At 36.0% G+C, this 20,567-nt stretch overlaps 1 protein-coding gene across 1 annotated transcript; it reads left to right on the top strand.

The window, feature by feature from the left end:
- Positions 1-348: 348 nt before the first annotated feature.
- RBM17 (RNA binding motif protein 17) lies at positions 349-20,314 on the top strand. Its single transcript, XM_042780232.1, has 12 exons — positions 349-471; positions 4,672-4,788; positions 6,843-7,009; positions 8,788-8,885; positions 11,073-11,129; positions 13,371-13,512; positions 16,412-16,563; positions 17,469-17,480; positions 17,621-17,694; positions 18,176-18,274; positions 20,022-20,094; positions 20,211-20,314. Exons 1-12 carry the CDS (start codon positions 349-351, stop codon positions 20,312-20,314), a joined length of 1,218 nt encoding a protein of 405 aa, XP_042636166.1.
- Positions 20,315-20,567: the final 253 nt, after the last annotated feature.

Raw genomic sequence — 20,567 nt, 5'->3', positions numbered from 1 at the left:
TTTGTATATATGTGATTGCTAATGCTGAATCTGGAACTTTCCGCTTCCCTCATCATATGCTGTAGAACAGAATGATTGCACTCATGATGACATGGTCTATAAGGATAGAAAAATTAATTCTAGAGGTTTATTTTTAAAAAATATATATATGGGTATAACTTCATATATTAGAAAAAGTCTTGGCTTCTGTTACTAACGGGACCCAGACTAGAATCTGTCATAATATGTTTTACCTCTAAAATTTCATGATACAAAGTTATTTTAGCATAAAAAATTTTGAAATCTTTACTGTACTTTGTAATTTTGATCCATATTCCCTTTACCTTTCAGCATTAAACTGAAAAGAAGATGTCCCTGTATGATGACCTGGGAGTGGAGACCAGTGATTCAAAAACAGAAGGCTGGTCCAAAAATTTCAAACTTCTGCAGTCTCAGCTTCAGGTGAAGAAGGCAGCTCTCACTCAAGCAAAGGTAAACCCAGAGTGTGAGAGTAGAAGTCTGCAGGACGGATTTCTTGTCAGGACTAAAAGTAATTTGGCTTTAGCTTGCCTTTCTGCCTTTTTATGGGTATATAGGGTTAAACATTTATAGAGGAAGAGGCTTTGGGTAGAGGGAAATGAGTTTAAGGTCAATTTGCTGCTCCCAGCTCCTAGGAATAAAAGTCCTCCAGGGAATGATACTGGTTTTCAGACTTCAATATGCTGAAGCTTGCCCAAGAACTTGTTTAAAATGCAGTTTGTGTAATCATATTCCTGATATTCAGGTAAAGTTTGGTTCTGGGATAAGACCCCAAAAATCTTCCTTTTGAAGTAACATTCCTATCAGTTTGTTGTAGGTGGTTTACAACCAGTGCTTTGAGAAATGGAGTTCTATAGTAGTAACTACGCTGCTGGCTGTGTTTGCATTTTATTGAAGGGTCAAATTGGTTGAGAACAAATCAGGCATATGTAGTCTGGACAGTAATTGTTTTTGTCCCAAGATTTTATACATGTTGAGCATTGACAGTATAGTTGAAATAATTCAGCATGTAGATCATTAAAAATTTAATTAGTTGATTAGATATTTAATATTTAATATTAAAATACGATTTTCAGAAATGAGCATGATGTTATGGTTTGTTGTTTTAAGGGCCCTTTTCTTTTAGAGCCTACATCCTTAACAAAAGTGATACTGTCCAAACCAAACCGAAAAAAAACCCATTGCCATCAAGTTGATTTTGACTCATAGCGACCCCCATTTAGTTTCTGAGGCAGTAAATCTTAATGGAAATAGATTGCCCAGTGTTGCTTTCATGGAGTAGCTGGTGGGTTTGAACCACCAAGCTTATGGTTAGCAGTCAGATGCCTTAGTCACTGTGCCACCAGAGCTCCTTGATATCCCTCCAGAGGGGATGAAAATTGCTCCTTACAGGGGTTAGCGAGAAAATCTTACTCTTTTTGCATACAAAGCACAGATCTGCAGCGGTAGATCTACAGTGGTATCAACTGTGGTGTTATAATTTTATAGGTGGAACAATTAGAAAATATTTATTAAAAGTCTCCTTTGTAGAGGAGGTATAATGAAAGAAAGGTTGAGGAAAAATTACAGAGATGCACATTGATATATATGCTGATGAAATTGTTTAATTTCTAGATTTACTTCAAAACTATCCAATCTGGGGCAGAACATGGAGCTGTAGATGAAACAGAATTGACCATGAATTAGTAATTGTTGAACTTGGGGAGAGATACCTAAGAATTCATCAGACTATCCTCTTTCATTTTTTTACATTTGAAATTTTGCATGATAAATAAATTTTTACATTTTAATGTTTTTTCCTTTATCACATCATTTTTTCTTTTTCCATATTGAAAGTACTTACATTTGATTGTTGACTATTATAGAGTTTTTTTAGAATTAGGATACCCCCAAAGGTGTAAAACAACACTGTCTTAAAATTTATATTTGTTTTATCAATTCTACTGATTAGGGTTTTTTATTGTTTTTTAAGTATATCATTACCAGACTTAAATTTTTTAATTAGAATTTCCTTTATAAAGAGACAGACTCATATCTGTTTAAAACAAGGTTTTATTCCAAATGAAACGAAGATTTAGCAAAACAAGTCCTGTTTTTCTTTTTAATTTTGTTCTTTAAATTTTTAAATTTTTTTACCTTGTTGCTCAGTTCTTTTTAATTTTTGCAGATTTTGTGAACTTTTGGTTTGCACTTAAGTTACATGAAGAAGTTTTTAAATGCCAATACAATTTCATGTATTAGTTTTATTTGTAAAAGTCTATTCTTTTATAAAATGAGTGGGTCACAGAAGTACTGCTAATACTTACTAATATAAATGCCCTTGGACTTTCAAGTGGACATAATTAGCAGACAGTCTTAGTTTAATGGACGATAATAAAATAGAAAACCAAAGTCAGCAATATACTAGAGAGAGAGAGTATTAAAAACTACTTGAGATAATTCTTAATTGCCAGTTAAATTGTCAGCTTTGTGGATTACTTGCAGCTGATTCTTTAAAAATCCTAGATAATTTGTTCTTTCCTGTCTAGTGTACCCCTGAACCACTTTCACCATCTAGTCCCTAAGGCATTTGACTGCTAATGAGAAGGCTGGCGGTTCAAACCCACCAGCCACTCCTCGGAAGGAAGATTGGGCAATCTACTGCCATAGAGCATACTGCCTCGGAAACCCAAGGAGGGGTCGCTATGAGTTGAACTGACTCCACAGCAGTGAGTTGAGGTGTTTTTTTTTAAGCTTTTTACTTATCCAAATATGTTGATTTCAGCTATTAACAGATATCTTGAGATTTAATTGATTTTTTTAATTGGTCAAAATAAAAAATTGCCTTTAAAATTAGTTCTGGTAACTTTTTAACATTTTTTGAGAATGCTATGTAAGGGTAGTATCCTTTTGTGAGGGAAAGTGAAGATATATTGTATTGATTTCCTTAGGCCATTAATTAAATTAATGAGTTAACTAGTTAATCAATTACTCAGAATAATTTGGTTTAGCTAACCAAATCTGTATTTTGTAGAGAAGTTTATCTATAATTGAAAGATAAAGCCATGGTTTTATGTCTTTTCATTTAAAAAATAGTTACAAAAACCTATTAAAAAAACAGTAATAGAAAAATATGTGATTCTGATAGTCTATCCCCCTAGGCTTGTCTTTTACACTTAGTATTCACTTTGTCAATTGTATATTTGATGTTTGGATTAAATTTTTGTTTGCTTCAATTTGTAAGCATTGCTGTAGTTAAAGAGGTTAGTTCTCATAGCGTAGTGCCTAAAGCATTTGACTGCTAACCAGAAGGCTGGCGGTTCAAACCCACCAGCCACTCCTTGGAAGGAAGGTTGGGCAATCTACTTCTGTAGAGATACTGTCTCGGAAACCCAAGGAGGGGTCATTATGAGTCGGACCCGACTCAACGGTAGTGTGTTGCATTTGTATAGTTAAAGAGAGGGTCTATTCTTGAGCCTTTTGTAATGATTGTAATAAAAATTTATAACATTTTAAAATCCAAAAAAATTATACCTTTATAGTCAAAAGATCTAGTGATCACTACCATAACCGTGGGAGCAGACTTAGCATGCTGGTAGACAGCCTGATATGCCTCCTGTTGTGACGCAAAATGAAGTACACCATCTCCCCTATTGAGTATTCTTGCTGAAGAGCTTTACAGTGAATCTAATCAAGCCTTTACTCTTAACTTCAAGTTTTCAGTAAAAGTTAAACTACACCAGCAGGAATAATCAGATCGAGAATGTACAACATTTTATTAAAAGGAGAAGCAGATGAAGATGATGATGATGATAGTGCAGCAGGGAAGAAGAACTGTTCTAAATCAAGATACTAAAGGAATTTTAAAACCAAAAGCTATTTTGAGAACTTTGGTAGGATCCTGGTTCAAAGAAAAAAAAATTTACTATTTTAAAAATATTTTAGAGGCCAGGCTTGAAAATCTGAATATGAACAGGATAGGAGATGATACAGGGATAATTGTTGGTTTTATTAGGCATAGAGAGTAGTAGTATGGTTATGTTGGAGAGTGTCCATAGTTTTTAGGAGATAGGTGCTGAAGCATTTAAAGGTGAAGTGTCAAGATGTCTCCAACTGTTTCCCAAATGGTTCAGCAAAAAGATAAGTGTAGGATAAAGTCAATATGGTAAAATGTTCATGGCTGAATGGTATATAAATGATCATTTTCTCTTTAAAATGTTTTTCTGTAGGTTCATAATAAAACGGGAGGGTGGTAGGATTTTATGTCTTAGTAAGAGGAAAAAAACACATAATCCACAAATACCTTTCACATAAAATACAAAAACATACCCATATTCTGTGAAAGAACCACACAATGAAAGTATAATGTATTACAGATTTTCATGACTGTGGTCAAAGGGATTGTATACAAATTTAAATCAAAGTGATCAAGTTTACTATAAATCTTCTATAAAAATGGAGGAAATCTATATTTTAAAAGTCTAAAGAAAATACTGTATAGTTTTATTAATTAATGATTGCATTAAAAAGCTCTTGTTTTAAGATTATGATTTTCTCATGCCTTAAAAGTTTGCTTCAGAGACCAAAGTAATCTTTGTTACAAATAGTTTTAATTTTAATTTGAAGCTTCAGTATGTTTTTCTTTTTTTGTTTGTTTTATTTTTTAAACTTTAGAGCCAAAGGACAAAACAAAGTACAGTCCTTGCCCCAGTAATTGACCTAAAACGAGGCGGCTCTTCAGATGACCGGCAGATTGTGGATACACCACCTCATGTTGCAGCTGGGCTAAAGGTAAGCCCATATAACATGAAACAACAGTGTACACCTAACTTTGACTTTGATGCTTTCTTCCACTTTCCACACATTTTATTTTATGCATGTAATATTAACCCCTTAGTTATTCTTAACAGATAGTCCTTTGAAATCTGGTCAATATCATTTTTAATGTCGCTTCACTTTTATCAGTTTTGAAACATTTACCTATTTAAAATAAACTAGATGGGACTGCCTTATTTTGCTAGGTCTTACCACGTTTTCTACCTTTAATGAGTTTAGTTTTACCACTTTCCTATCACTCTTTATTAGTGGAAAAGGAGTTTGGTGGGGCAGTGGTTAAGGCATTTGACTGCTAACCAAAAGGTTGGTGATTTCAACCTACCAACTGCTCAGTGGGAGAAGGATGAGGCAGTCTGCTTCTGTAAAGACTTACACAGCCTTTGAAACCCTTTGGGGCACTTCATCTCTGCCCTATAGGGTTACTATGAATCGAAGTCAACTCTGGCAGTGGATTTGTGGTGTGTCTTTTTTTTGACTTGTGATTTGGGTGAAATTTTACAAAGCAGATTTGTTTTATATTCAACAGTTAATATACCTTTTTTTTTCCCTTATGACAGTGATTATATTCCCTGCATTATGTAATACCTCCTTTCCCGCATCCTCGTCATTACCCTTTCCCTGTGTCTTCTTGCCTTTGCATTCCTGCCTCCCTACCTTTCTACCTGTGCAAATGTTGCCCTTCTGATCTCTCATAGTTGATTGTTCAAAGGTGTACATCTCCCTGGTTTATGTGTTCAGTGCATTGTTTGGCTGAGAGTTGAGCTGTCAGAGTGAGTTCAATTCCAGGTCCAAAGGGTGACTCAGGGCCATAGTCTTGGATTTCACGAGTCTCTGTCAGTCCCGTAAATCTGGTCTTTTTATGATTTTGAGTTTCGTTCCACATGTTTCTCCCAGTCTATCCAGGATCTCCAATTTTGATCCCTGAGTAGTTGGTATTGGTAGCTGGACACCATCTAGTTCTTCTGGTCTCAGGGTCATATAGGTTGAGGTTCTCATGGTCCATTAGTCCTTTGGACTGTTTCCATGCATCTTTGATTTTCTTCACTCTTCTTTTCTCCAGTTGAGGAGAGATCAGTAGTTGCATCTTCGATGGCTGCTCGCAAGCTTTTTTTTTTTTCCTTTAGATTAAAAGAGTTATTTTTTAAGATGTCCCTCAATTTAGGGGTTTTTTTTTTTTTTTTTTTTTTTTTTAATTTTATTGTGATTTGGGTGAAAGTTTACAGAGCAAATTCACCTTACATACAACAGCTCACATACACTTTGTCTCATGACGTTGACTGCAATTTCCCACAATGCAAAAGTTCCCTTCCTACTTCCTCCCCATAGTTATTTCTTCCCTGTGTCCTTCCCTCCCATTGCTTGCAAGCTTTTAAAACCCCAGTTGATTCTCTCCAAAGTAAGATATAGAACAATATTTTTATCTATCACGTTGTGCCAGTTGAGCTTGATGTCCTCTGCAGCTATGGTCTCCAGCCTGCAGGGCCAGTGACGCACCTCCCTCGAAGTGCTTAGTTGTGGCCAAGAAGTTACCCTACCTTTACTTCCTGCTAGGTTAAACTGCATATGGATGTATCGTCTGCCAAACCTATGTATGGCTATGGGTATATTCCTATTCACCTATCTATACCTGATCATCTTGCCTGTCTATCACCCAAAGATTAGTGTTTGCTGTTACTGATGATGCAGTATAGTGTATGCAATAGTACTTGCTTTTATTGCCTGTACCTGTGGTGCATCTTTCTGTGTCTTCCTTTTCCTTGGCAATATTGTGCTAGTCATATGCTTTTGTTACATTGCTTTTTCCTTTACCCATATCAAACCTGTCTGTTAACTATCTTAATCTGGTTTGTCATCTTAGCTTTGGTGTTTCTTTTTTTATCTATAAACCAAAGAACGTGGAAAGATGATTTTCAAGGCCTCATTTAATCCTCAAATTATTTTACCTTCATCCTATGAAGAAAATTCTAATGATGATGATACTTACTTTGGCGTTTTTTTTCCTTCCTCAGGATCCTGTTCCTAGTGGATTTTCTGCAGGAGAAGTTTTGATTCCTTTGGCTGATGAATATGATCCTATGTTTCCTAATGATTATGAGAAAGTAGTAAAGCGCCAAAGAGAGGAACGACAAAGACAGCGGGAACTGGAAAGACAAAAAGAAATAGAAGAAAGAGAAAAGTAAGATATTGTTTGAATTTTGAGATATTTTGCCTTTGAAATATTCATTAGAGTATTATTAATGAATTTTAATGCTGTCTGTAAGGCAGAATTTCATCAAGGTATTTATTATATTGAAATACTGTGATAAGAAAGTAAAAGAAGTATGTCAGTTAAGACAGTGGATTATCTTTGAAATGTTTTTATGTAGGTTTTACAGTGTTGTGTACTAAAGTTATTTGTTCACTTGGCTTCAGATGTTTCGCCTCTCCCACATTTGAGACTATCATAGCAGATGGCAAAGTTCAGAGGCTAATGAGCGTAGAGTAGTGCTTTCATTTTTAAAAATAAAATTATCATCACTTAACCTAAAAACCTTGATAATTGGTAACTTGACATAAATAATACACCCTTTCCACATTCATGTAATTCATCATCAAAAATTATAAATATGCTTGTTTATCTGTGGTGGGTACTGTACTTGTTTTCTGCTTATTTGTGTTGAGCTGATACTGCTTGGAATAAACTTTCTCAAATGAGATTCTTAGTCTTGACACTGACATATATATCTTGGGTTCTCAGTACTTGTGTATTCAACAAAATATATGCATGGAGCACCTCTAACCGTAGTCTTAAGAATCACTCCTAGAGTGAACAAGTGTTCCTGTGACATGCCCAGGACATGGTTGGGGTGGAAGAAGGGCAGAGAGCTACTGGCTTGACATTTGGCTCATACATCATTCTAACAGTCTTAACCCAAACATGAATTTTTATCCAGAGTTAGTTTTTTATAGTTGATCTGAGCGATCAACAGAAGGAATCAAAAAAAAAAAATTTTTTTTTAATTTGTTTAGGAATCAAATCATTTTTAAGAATTTTTAGTTGTTATAGCCCAGCATGACAACAAACTCTAGAGCAGGTTTCAGGTATAGACTCAGAAAACCTAAAATATAAATTTTAGGTGAGTTTTAGAAAAATAACTTCTAAGCCTGCTGTTGAATAATAGTTGTTTCTTTTTTTCCCCTATGCTGTGATTCTACTAGAATTAAAACTATCTAAAATACTTAAAATCTTATTACTTATTTTTGAGGCAGGTCAAATTATTTAAAACTTCTAGGCATCTTTTTATTTATGTTTATGAAAAGTATGGGTAATGAGGATTTATTTGTATTTCTTACACATACTTGAAATTGATTTTTAGATAATTGGTATGCATTGAATTTTAATATAATAGTTCCCATTATTTATTAAATTATTTCATGAATGAAGTATATTCTAGAGAACTGAGATCATTAAACTATTACCTGTGTTGTTTTGTTTTAAAATTGAAAGGTAAATGTCAAGGAAACTTTTTTCTTATACCTATTAAATTTGTTCAATTTATCTTCCATATTTTTCTTTTTTTTTTATACTTTGCTACTTTAGTCTTTAACCAGTTATCTCCCATCTCCAATCCCAAATTAATAGTTCAGTCTGAAAGAATTGTTTTTAGGTGCCGTAGAATTGATTTTGACTCATAACGACCCCGCATGACTGTGAAAAACTGTCCCGTGGGGTTTTCTAGGCTGTAATCTGTACAAGAGCAGATTGCAGATTTTTCTCCTGAGGAGCCTCTGAGTAGGTTTGAACTGCCAACCTTGTGATTAGCAGCTGAACACTTAACTGTTGTAGCACCAGGGCTCATTGTCTGAAAGAGATCATTTGAATATTTTCTAGCCAAGAGAAAATGAAGGTGATTTTCTCAGATTCACATCTCTAAAGTATTTCATCTCTCATGAGCATTAATTTCCTTATTGCAGAAGGCGTAAAGACAGACATGAAGCTAGTGGATTTTCAAGGCGACCAGATCCAGATTCTGATGAAGATGAAGATTATGAGCGAGAGAGGAGGAAAAGAAGTAAGACATGAATGAACACAGACCTTATCTTTTAGACATAGGAAAATTCCACTGTTTAATTCATATAAACTATGCTTTCATGTACATTCTCCTTTGAGCTTCACAGCCACTTTCTTACGTTGACTTGTTGGATACTTTGAGAATAGCTTAAAATATACACAGATCCTTTTCTTTACTTGAAGCAGAGTCGCATTAACTTCTTCTCCATGTCCAGCTGCATTGCTGTTAAGCACCGAACTGAGGTGTTTTCAGGGGTAAGGAATCTGAGGCACAAGAGGAGGTAAGTACTTTGTATAATGCAGGGCGATGTTAAACATTTTATTATCTTAATCAACAGATAATTGGTTTTTATTAACTTGTTTTAGAATCCAATATTTAGGTTGAATATTTGTGGTCTCATCTTTCCAGCTTACCAGTTTGCTGCCCTTCTTTTGTAAGGAGATAGTACGTTTTTTTTTTCCTTAAACATTAACAGGAATTATAAAGCCTCTAATCAAAATATTATTGCTATTTGATTGAACTTGTACCTAATGTGAGGGAAATAGTGGCATTATATCTATTATGTGTACTGTTGTTGGTTGTTAGGTGCTGTCAAGTCACTTGCAACTCATAGTGACCCTCTGTACAACAGAACGAAACACTGCCTGGTCCTGCACCATCCTCACAATATTTGCTGTGCTTGAGCCCTTCATTACAGCCACTGTGTCAGTCCATCTCTTTGAGGATCTTTCTCTTTTTCGCTGACCCTCTGTTTTACTGGGCATGATATCCTTCTCCAGGGACCGATCCCTTCTGATAGCATGACCAAAGTACATGAGACAAGGTCTGGCCATTCTCACTTCTACAGAGTATTCCAGGTGCCCTTCTTCCAAGATAGATTTGTTCATTCTTCTGGCAGTCCATTGTATTTTCCATATTCTTAGCCGACACCACAATTCAAATGCATCAATTCTTCCTGAGCCACCCTTTGAAATCTTCTGTTCAATGCTTTTATTTCATCATTTCTTCCATTCACTTAAGCTATTCTGTTCATGAGCAAGTTTCAGAGTCTTTTACTCTGGCCGTTAGTGGATTGATTATCATATTTTAACCTACTCAAAAGCAGATTTCCAGTAGTCACCCTGTTCATTTTGTTGTTGTTATACTGAACTTATTAAAGCAAATCTACTTCTTAGAATCAATCAGAAATCACTCTGGGTCTTAATAGCAGGATTAAAAAATATATCTTTATGAAGTATCTGAAAAATATTTCTTCTTAAGTATTTTATATAGTTCATTTGCATTAATCATGATATATGTATGTTGGCTTTAAAGTAACTTCTTTTATAAAACAATCTTGATACCGTATGGGTTTGTAATCAGTTTTTTTAAACTTACTTTTTGTATAATTTCTTTGGTTGTTAAGCCATAAAATTTTAGGTATACCTAATGAAAAATTCTTATGTTCTTTATGGTCTCCACTGTTAACGCGTTCCCTCTAGCTGTTGGGTAGTAAGTGGAAGAGATCTCTCTTAGCTTTTTTGCTTCATTTGTATTTACTATTCTCCATCAAGGAAACATGTACCGAAGAAGTAAAAATAGGTGGCATATTCTTCAGGAAGCAGAAGTATCAACATTTCCACATAGAAGTTTAACTCTAGTTTCACCCTAGAAAAGGAACATGCTATAGAGTGAGGGCTTGGCATCACAGGGATCTGGATTTTAATCCCATCTCTGCCAAATGACATTCCTCTCCTCTGATCATCTTCTCATCTGTAAAATGGAAATGATAATGCTTGTGCCGAAGGTTCATTAAGCCTAGGTGAGACAACAAAAGTGCCTAGTAGATAACATGTTCTCAGTAAACGGTTTTGTTATTGTTTTTAAGTAACTAATTTTCTGGGTTGTGTTCTTTGCCTTAAAATTTGTTTATTGACTATATTCTGGGCTCTTCTATGTCTTTTAAGAAGACAGTTTTGCCCATCTAGGTGTTGCTAGTTTTCTATATGTTTAATACTAGATTCAGATATATAATTCTTTAAATGGTATTAACAGGAAGGATGTAGTAGCAAGTCTTTTTCCTTTTTCTTTTATCTTCTTGAGGGGTTGGTGGTAATATGACAAATGGTGTATGTCACACAGTCCTTGAGAGTCTGACATCTGAAGATGTTTCCATCCTTTAATCAATGGAATTTATATTTTTTGCAGGTATGGGCGGAGCTGCTATTGCACCACCTACTTCTCTTGTAGAAAAAGATAAGGAACGTATGTAGATCTATTTCTTCTCCTCTTTTATTCTGATTCAGTTTTATGAAAAAATCTAAGAGTGCATCAGCCAGGTTTCCTCAGTTTAAAGGGAAATGGCCTGAAAACCAGTCTTCTGGCTCTGACCCCTAAGACCATGGGTCAGCAAGGTCCCCCTTTACCATTGTAGATTATAAATTTCCATGCCAGGCTCTAAGGCAAGGGTTTTTATATGGTAAAATCTGCTGGTTTTATTTGTTTGTTTGTTTGTTTTTAAAAGGAACTCATTTGTTGTTGCCATTGTTTCACATTTGGAATTAGGTTCATTTGGAGTTAAAACAAATAGTAGATCAGTTTAAGGTCCATAGATGGTGCAAACAGTCAAACAGTTTGCGCTTGGCTACTAACGTAAACACTTAGTATTTCAGACCTACCCAGTGGTACTGCTAAAGAAAGGTCTGGCAATCTGCTTCCTTAAGATTGTTGTTGTTGTTGTTAGGTGCTGCTGAATTGGTTCTAACTCATATCTGCCCTCTATATGACAGAGTGAAACACTGCCCAGTCCTGCACCACCAGAAAAACCCTGTGGAGCAGTTCTACTCTGTAACACATAGGATCACCATGGGTCTGAATTGACTCATTGGCAATTTTACTCAGTGTTTTAAAACACCAAACCCACTGCCAGTGACTTGTAACGGCACTATAAAACCCAAAAACCCACTGCCATTGAGTCAATTCCATCTCACAGCTATCTTTGGGACAGAGTAGAAGTCTGCCACATGGAGTTTCCAAGGCTGTGAATCTACAAAAGTAGACTGCCTCATCTTTCTTCTGTGGAGTGGCTGGTGGGTTCAAACCGGTAACCTTTTGGTTAACAGACGAATTGTGTTAACCACTGCGCCACCAGAACTCCAGCAACCCTCTAGAGGCTCTTAGGTTCATAACCTTTTGCAAGCTGGAGTGCCTTCTCTAATTTATTTTTTCTGTTACCCATATTTCACTGCACTTGAGTATCCAGTTAAGCATATTGCCAAAACATGCCCTCCACTGTTTCCTCTCCTGTTGATTTATTCTAGAATAGTTGGATTGACATTGAACTTCATTATATCCTGTAGCTCATTTTCCTGTGCTTGAGTTTGACTGTACCTAAACTGTCCCAAGAAACTATTTACGTTCTCTTTTTAAAAGTTGCCTAACCACATACCGAATTCACTGCCATTGAGTCGATTCTGACTTAGAGCGACCCCTGCTGGGTTTCCAAGGCTATAAATCTTTTTTTTTTTTTTTCTTTTATTAGGATTTGGGTGAAGATTTACAGAGTAAATTCACTTTTCATACAGCAGTTCACATATACTTTGTCTCATGACATTGACCAAAATTTACAATGCAGCAGCTCCCCTCCCACTTCCTCCCCATAGTTACCTCCTCCCAGTGTCCATCCCTTCATACTCTTCTGCACCCTGAGCTATCTCCCTGTGCATAAGCAGCCCTTCCTTCTCCCATGATTGTTCTCTCCAGGGCGTGTGTCTACTTGAGGTAAATGTTTAACTCACATGCCTGTACTTTGTTTGGCTGGAAACCACAGGTGTGGGTTCAATTCCAGACCTAAAGGGCACCAAGGCTATAAATCTTGACAGAAGTATACTGCCTCATCTTTCTTCTGCAGAACAGCTGATGAGTTTGAACCACCAGTCTTTTGGTTAACAGCCAAATGCATTAACCGCTATACCACCAGAGCCCCTTAAGAAGGTTACAGTTTTAAATAATACTGTTGCCTAGCCTGGATTTCAGTATACTCCAGCTGAAACCAATCTCTTGGGTTGGGACTCATGCTTCCTTTGTGATTCTAATGTGTGGCTAGGATTGGAAACCAGTGTGGTAGTATATGGTTCCTAACATCATACTTAATATTGTCTCTTAGGCTGATGAGATAGTAAGGCGAGAGTCTTAAGACAGGTTTATGTAAGACAGTATCTAACGGAATCAAAAGAGAGTATCCTCTTGAAACAAACAAAAAAAGAGTAACATTTCAGTAAGATGTAAAAAGGCCATTTGAGAAGATAGGAAGATTAAGAACAAAATTAAAATCAGGAAAATGTTCTACCTCCATGTTTTCTTAAAAAGTCATGTAGATTAAATTGATTTTATTCTCGCTTCTTGTGGTAGAGCAAAAATGAAGGTGATATAAAAGAATATGTGTGAATGCAGTTCAAAATGTTTTTTGTGTTATTTTGGTAAGCCTATTTTATTTTCATCCAACAGTACCCCGAGATTTTCCCTATGAAGAGGATTCTAGACCTCGATCACAGTCTTCCAAAGCTGCTATTCCTCCCCCAGTGTATGATGAACAAGATAGGCCGAGATCTCCAACTGGACCTAGTAACTCCTTCCTTGCTAACATGGGGTAAAGATTTTATGTCTAAGGAAATATAAAAGGAACTTGAGAAACAGTGTTAAGGGTTGATAATCCCTTCTGAAGTACCCCCTGCCCCCCCTTTTTTTAAAAAAAACTTTTTATTATGATTTGGGTGCAGTTTTACAAAGGAGATAAGCGTTTTGGTTTGTGACACTAATTACAGTCCTCGTGACGTAACAGCTCTCCTCCCATTTCCTTTCTGTGGTTACCCTTTTCTCGTGTCCTTGTGCATGCCTACCTTTCTACCTTTCTCTTTGTGCAAATGCTGCCCTTCTGATCTCCCACAGTTGATTGTTCTGGGATGTGCATCTCACTGATGTGGTTGTTCAATTCCTAGGCCTGTCCATTGTTTGAGAGTTAGGCCAGGGGAGTTAGTCCAACTCTAGGCCTGAAGGGTGACTAGATGCCATAGCCTCAAGGATTTCACCAATCTTTATCTGACCAATAATCCTAGTTTTTTTTTATGTTTTTGAATTTTGTTGTACATTTTTTCTCCCGCTTTTTCCAGGATCTTTAATTTTGATCCCTTTCCAAGTGGTTGACAGTGGTAGCTGGGCACTATCTAGTTCTAGTCTCAGGGTTATGCAGGCTGAGTTTCCCATGGTCTGTTAGTCCTGTGGACTAATTGTTTCTGTGTGTCTTTTTCTTCACTCTTGTTTGCTCTGGACGAGGAGGGACCAATAGTTGAATCTTAGATGACTGCTCATGAGTTTTTAAGACCCCGTTTGTTACTCATCAAAGTAGGATGTAGGACAGTGTTTTTGTGCACTACGCTGTGCCACCTGAGCTTCATGTTCCCCATGACTATGATTCTGAGCCTGCAGGCCCAGCAACTTGCTCCTTCAAGATGCTTAATTGGGGCTAAGAAGTTATCCTAACTTTGTCCCCTGTTAGATCTATAATGCTGGATGTTTGTACAGCTCATATGATTATGTATGTAGTAATATCATCTTAAAGCCCTTTTAGTAGCTATGGTCCTTGTTTGAAAATGAGGACATTCTTAGGTTTATGGGGAGATACTTGGTGTTTTCAATTACACACTGCTCTTCCTGAGAATCAATGCTCGAATCACCTGGAGCATATTCTACTATAATGATGTTATATTTTTGTGCAAAACATAATCCCCTCTCATACGTATTTGGAATGATTTAGATGTCGAGCATTCTATTCTATAGGTAGGAGCAGTTTCTAATCATTATTTACATTTTTATAACATTAGCAAGTCAAATAGCTAGTATGAATTAGGGTACCTCCAAAAGGTAATATCTTTTTTTCCTGATAAAGTGAGCCATTTGCTTTGTGGTCATAGTGCTATATCTTTGATCTAAAAACTCTTAGTGATTTTAGATATCATTAGATACTAGCCTGCATATAAAAATCATTTTACTTCATAGCAGTTCATGCATGTGAGGCTTGTGGAATTTTTTATTTTTTTAATCTCTACTGAATTTACATGCATTTTGGCTAAAAAGACTGTTTTATGATGTTTATTCTGTTCCTCTGATGCTACAAGGAGGCTGTCAAATGAAGCCACATTACACTAATGTCTTTGTGTTATTTGGAAGAATGCTGCCTTTACTAGAAATGCTGTGAGACCATGGAGTGTAGATCTCCCCTATTCTATTTCTTATCCTTTTGTTCTTAGAGCCCTCAGAGGTGACTACTAGGAGTTGAGTTGATGTTTCTGGTTCCCAAACTTCAGGAGGATTTTTGAGTTTCCTACTTGATTGGTATCTGGCCCCTAGAACTGTGCTCTTTGATATGGTAGCCACTAGACATGGGTGGTTATTTAAGTAAATTAAAAATAAATAAAATTTAAAACTTAGTTCCTTAGTCACTCTAGTCTTGCTTCAACTGCTCAGTATTGAACATGCACATGTCAACCATATTGATCAGTGCAGAGAGAGAACATTTCCATCTTTGTACCACATTCTCCTAGAAAGTGCTGCCCTAGAATGTGTGCTGGAGAGTGGGTAGATAAGAAACTATGTAATTTTTCTTGCTAATGATAGAATTTGACTTTTTTTTTTTTTTTTTTGACTGAATTTCCTTTTTAATAGGAATTAAATCTTAACTTTTGCTTAAGAAAGATGCAAGGTGGTATAGTTCAGCAGTTTCCAGTCTTTTCTTCTTAGCCCTAGAATAACTTGTTCAATTGGACTTTTAGAGGAATTAATACATGAAATACTGTAGTTTGCAACAGCCCTAATTGAATTTGGAAATTCAAATCTAAAGTACAGTGGTCACTAGGGGGCACCCTTGAGAGACCCATGAATGCAATTTGAAAGCTATTACAGTATTACAGAAGAAGCTGTGGAGTAAGAATCGAGGAAGGATATCTTGCTTTGTTTCTAGTCATCCTTAAGCTAGTCCACTAATCTAAGCCTGTTTATTTTTTCATCTGTTAAATAGATGTTCTGTAAAGATTCTTTCGTTTATAAAGTCTGTTATTGGAAACTCTACTATTTAGAAGAATATAGTCATCTTTGTTGTGTGAAACATCATGGTTTTTTTTTTTTTTGATAAGCACACTTTTTAATAGTAAACCATGATCATAAATTATATAGCAAGACAGATACTGTAACACAAAAAATCTAGTGTTTCTAATGGTGGTAACCAGGAAAGTTTCATTAGAGAAACTAGTATTTCTCCTCACAACAATCCTCAGAATGTTCAAGATTTCAATCAATAACTTTTTATATTTCTTTCATGTTGACTATCCCCATAACTTCCATGTAGTGACCCATTGTTAATTACCTGTGAATTGATCTAAGTCCTCATTGAATTTATACTGTCTTTGCAGACAGATTTTGTGATGTAAAACCCAATTTATACTGTAGTTAATGATTGCAAGTACAAGCAATCTTTTTCTTTTTCTTCCTTCTAGTGGCACAGTAGCACATAAAATCATGCAAAAGTATGGCTTCCGAGAAGGCCAGGGTCTCGGGAAGCATGAACAAGGGTTGAGCACTGCGTTGTCAGTAGAAAAAACAAGCAAGCGAGGAGGCAAGATCATTGTTGGTGATGCTACAGAGAAAGGTAAGTCTCCCCACCAGAAAAACATTGTTTCCATAGTGGGAACAGGGATAAATATGGTCCCTGAGAAGATTGGCCCTAATCTTTCATAGAATAGATTGTGATTTTGATGTGCTTCCAGTTCTGCTTAGTGGAAGCCAAGAATCCTGAGTCTTTTTTATTTTTTCAGAACAAAGATAGAGTTGAAGGCCCATGGGAGCAAGAAAGATTAGAGACTAGCAGAAAGTGAACAGTCCTTGGGAAGATTATTCCATACCTGTTGGGCAAAGAATCTTGTAAAACTGATAAAATAATCGTTATCTAGCCTGTGCCATATGCAGTGTATCAGTAATTACATTGGTATATTTCCATTGTAGTCTTCTCTACTTTTTTCTGGCCTTTGATAATAAGTATGATTTCTCATTTTCTTACAGATTTATTGCTCTCTGAAATCTAATGTTATTTTGTAATCTTTTGGTAGATGATGTCTGATTAGTTGATATGTTCATTCAGTTATTACAATCTGTTCTGTACTAAGGGCATATTGGGATGAGGCAAAAATATCTCAGCATTTTAAGCAGGAAAATTGAGTTCATTCTGAGTCAGTTAGCTGAACTCCCTTTTCTAAAGAAAGGAGAAAATTTTTCTGGCAGCCCTGTTAATGCAGTTTTAGAAAGCACACAGCCTTATATGTTAGTACCAAAATCCAACAATTGTCCAGATTGGTGAGACTTACTACACTAGGCCTACTTACCTTTTGCTTTTATCCAAAGCCAAGACTCTTACCTATAAGGATTATGATTGATATGCTACTATTAGCCCCTTAGGAAGTAAAATAAGCAAAAGTTACTCCAGGTCATTGCAAAAGCTAAAATCTTCCAGAAATTATTATAAAAATATACCAAAGTAAAGCGATGTTTTAATTACAGGTAAGTCTACAGGTCTGCTGAATCTGATTGTGTTGATGCTTATAGAGTCCTCTGAAACATAAAGAGCAAGATTGCTATTGAGATTAAGTTAGTGGACAAGGGCTCAGTGCTTCTTTTCAGTGCTGTAACACATCTGCTATGTTTTAATACAGATGCATCCAAGAAATCTGATTCAAATCCATTAACTGAAATACTTAAGTGTCCTACTAAAGTGGTCCTACTGAGGGTAAGAAACAAACCTGTCTGTCTACCTTGCTTTTTGTGCATCGCCCACCCTATCCTATTCCTACGTGCTTTCACCCCCACTGATAACACAAAAGTTAAAGAAAACTGAAAATGATACTTCTGCAAATAATACCTTTGGATGGATTCCGTATAAAACTGATTTTGAATTCCTTTTTCACTATATTTCTTTGCTAAGTACAGTAGTTAAGAGTACAAAGAGTACTTACAAGATGTTTGAAATTAAGGTACATTAAGCTTAGTTTATACATTTTGGTGCTTACATAGATATTTTTGTAACATTTACCAAGCTTAATAAACTGTTTTGTTTTAAGAAATGCCAATCTTTTAATATTAATAGAATGAAAATTTTTATTATGTCATTTGGGATTAATCTCATTTGCCTTAGAGAAAGTAAGTCTTATTTGTATACTGGTGTTCTATAACTACAGAATATAGTTTAATTTATTTTTCTTTGTTTATAGAACATGGTTGGTGCAGGAGAGGTAGACGAAGACTTAGAAGTTGAAACCAAGGAAGAATGTGAAAAATACGGCAAAGTTGGAAAATGCGTAATATTTGAAGTAAGGAGGTTTTTTTTGATGCTTTTAATCTAAGTTGTAATTGGAAGATAACAAAATATTTTTTACAAGTAGAAGCGGAGTATACATGTTGTCGTTAGGTGCCATCAAGTTGGTTCCAACACATAATGACCCTGTGTACAACAGAATGAAACACTGCCCTGTCCTATGCCATTCTCACATCCTGCCTGTCATGGTAGCCAGTGTATACAATAAGTGAATCCCTGAATGGTACAAACAGTTAATATTCTCAACTGTTAATGAGTGAAAAGGTGGAGATTCGGGTCTACCCAGAGGAAGAAAGTCCTGGCAATCTACTTCCAAAACACCAGCCATTGGAAATCTTAGGAAGTGCACAGTTCTACTGTGACACACATTAGGTTGCAATGAGTTGACATTAATTTGATAGCAGTTGGTGATTGTGATATACTGTAAGTGACTTACTAACTTACTACAGAAAAAGGCACATGTTGATTAGCTATACTTACTCAGTTACAACAATTTTAAACATAAGGGCAAGAATAACTTCAAGTTTTATTTGGTGAATAAATAGGGATAATTCCTTTTGTGATTGTGGATTAGTATGATTGGAGACATTGATTATAGTATGCTCAGTGGTTTAGTTATTTGGACATGCCTTTGGTTTTAGTCATTTGGCGAATATTTATTCAGGGGCTCGTACGTATTACTATATTAAGAGCATTTTGTGCTCTCACTGATAAAATATGTTGGTTGAAGAAACAACAAAGCAAGCACATGTTAAATAATAGAGAATATTCAATTGCTAGACTTGGTAGTACTGATTATAAATATAGAAATTGAGAAAACAATTAGGTCAACAAAAAATAGAGAAGACTTTGTGAACATTATCAGATGTGAGCTGAGCTTTAAAACGAATGATTAGTATTTGGATAGGGGATAAAGGATAACAGTTTCTGGGAGAGAATGAGGAGGACATATAAATGAAATGGTTGAACATGTTAGGGATTAGCAGGAGACAAGCTTATATAGATGGCAAACAAGCTCACTGCCGTTGAGTCAGTTCTGACTCATAGTGACCCCCATTGGGTTTCTGAGCAATAAATCTTTACGGAAGTAGATTGCCCCACCTTCCTTCCGCGGAGCAGGTGTTGGGTTTGAACAGCCAATCTTCTGGTTAGCAGTCAAATGCCTTAGGCACTGCGCCACCAGAGCTCCATACAGATGGAGTGGAGTCATGTTACGGAAGTCTTAGAAAGATAGAGGAACTTATACTTAATAAAATAAGACAATGAGGGAACCAACCTCTTTTACTTAAAATTTTTGCTCCCAGTTCTGCTTTTCTTCTGTTGTTATTGTTGTTATTTGCCGTCGAGTCAGCCCCGACTCATAGCGACCCCTCCTTGGGTTTCCGAGGCAGTATCACTACGGAAGTAGGATTGCCCAACCTTCCTTTCTATGTCATATAATTGTTACATGCATGATTATTTGTGTACATGTCAGCTGGCTTGGAACCTACAGGAGGTCAAAGACTATCTTAGCTGTTTGTTCCCACCACCTAACACAGTACCTGTTATAAAATGGCCACTCAACAAAATTTTGATGACAAACAAATTGTACTTACTTCACTGTTATGTGATTGACTGCTGCTTGTCCATATATGATGATGATTGGAATATTTACTCTGACAGAAATCATTTAAGGCAGAAAACTCAAAGTGATATATCACAGATGATAACTACTACCCATTATGCTTGCTTTTCTTTTCTAGATTCCTGGTGCCCCTGATGATGAGGCAGTACGGATATTTTTAGAATTTGAGAGGGTTGAATCAGCAATTAAAGGTAAATTGTTCAGCTAAATTATTATGATTTATCTTACTCTTGATAATTGAAATGTGTCCTTGCAATGTCATATAGGATACCTGTATTAACTGACTGTCTTTTTGTTTGCCTTTTAGCTGTTGTTGATCTGAATGGGAGGTATTTTGGTGGACGGGTAGTGAAAGCATGTTTCTACAATTTGGATAAATTCAGGGTCTTGGATTTGGCGGAACAAGTTTGATTTTAAAAACATAGAACAAGAGTCATCTCTGATGATCCTTAAATCAGCTGCAGGTTGAGCAAAGAAGAAAAAGGCAGCAGCCTCCGTGGCTGTCAGGTTCTGAGACTCTTGGAAGGACTTCTAAGATACATGTTGATTGATTCCTTTTTTATTTTGTGGTTTTTTAATATAGTATAAAAAAATCCTTAAAAAAAAAAAAAAACAGAACAAAACAGTCTGTGTTGCCTCTCTGGTTGTTTCTCTTTTTTTTATT

Source organism: Orycteropus afer, unplaced genomic scaffold (assembly GCF_000298275.1).
Source record: "Orycteropus afer afer isolate SDZICR_OR568_19922 unplaced genomic scaffold, OryAfe1.0 scaffold00028, whole genome shotgun sequence".
In the NCBI taxonomy this organism is placed as follows: domain Eukaryota; kingdom Metazoa; phylum Chordata; class Mammalia; order Tubulidentata; family Orycteropodidae; genus Orycteropus; species Orycteropus afer.
Note: the sequence above shows the minus strand (reverse complement) of the source record. Positions and strands in the feature narration are given on the sequence as shown.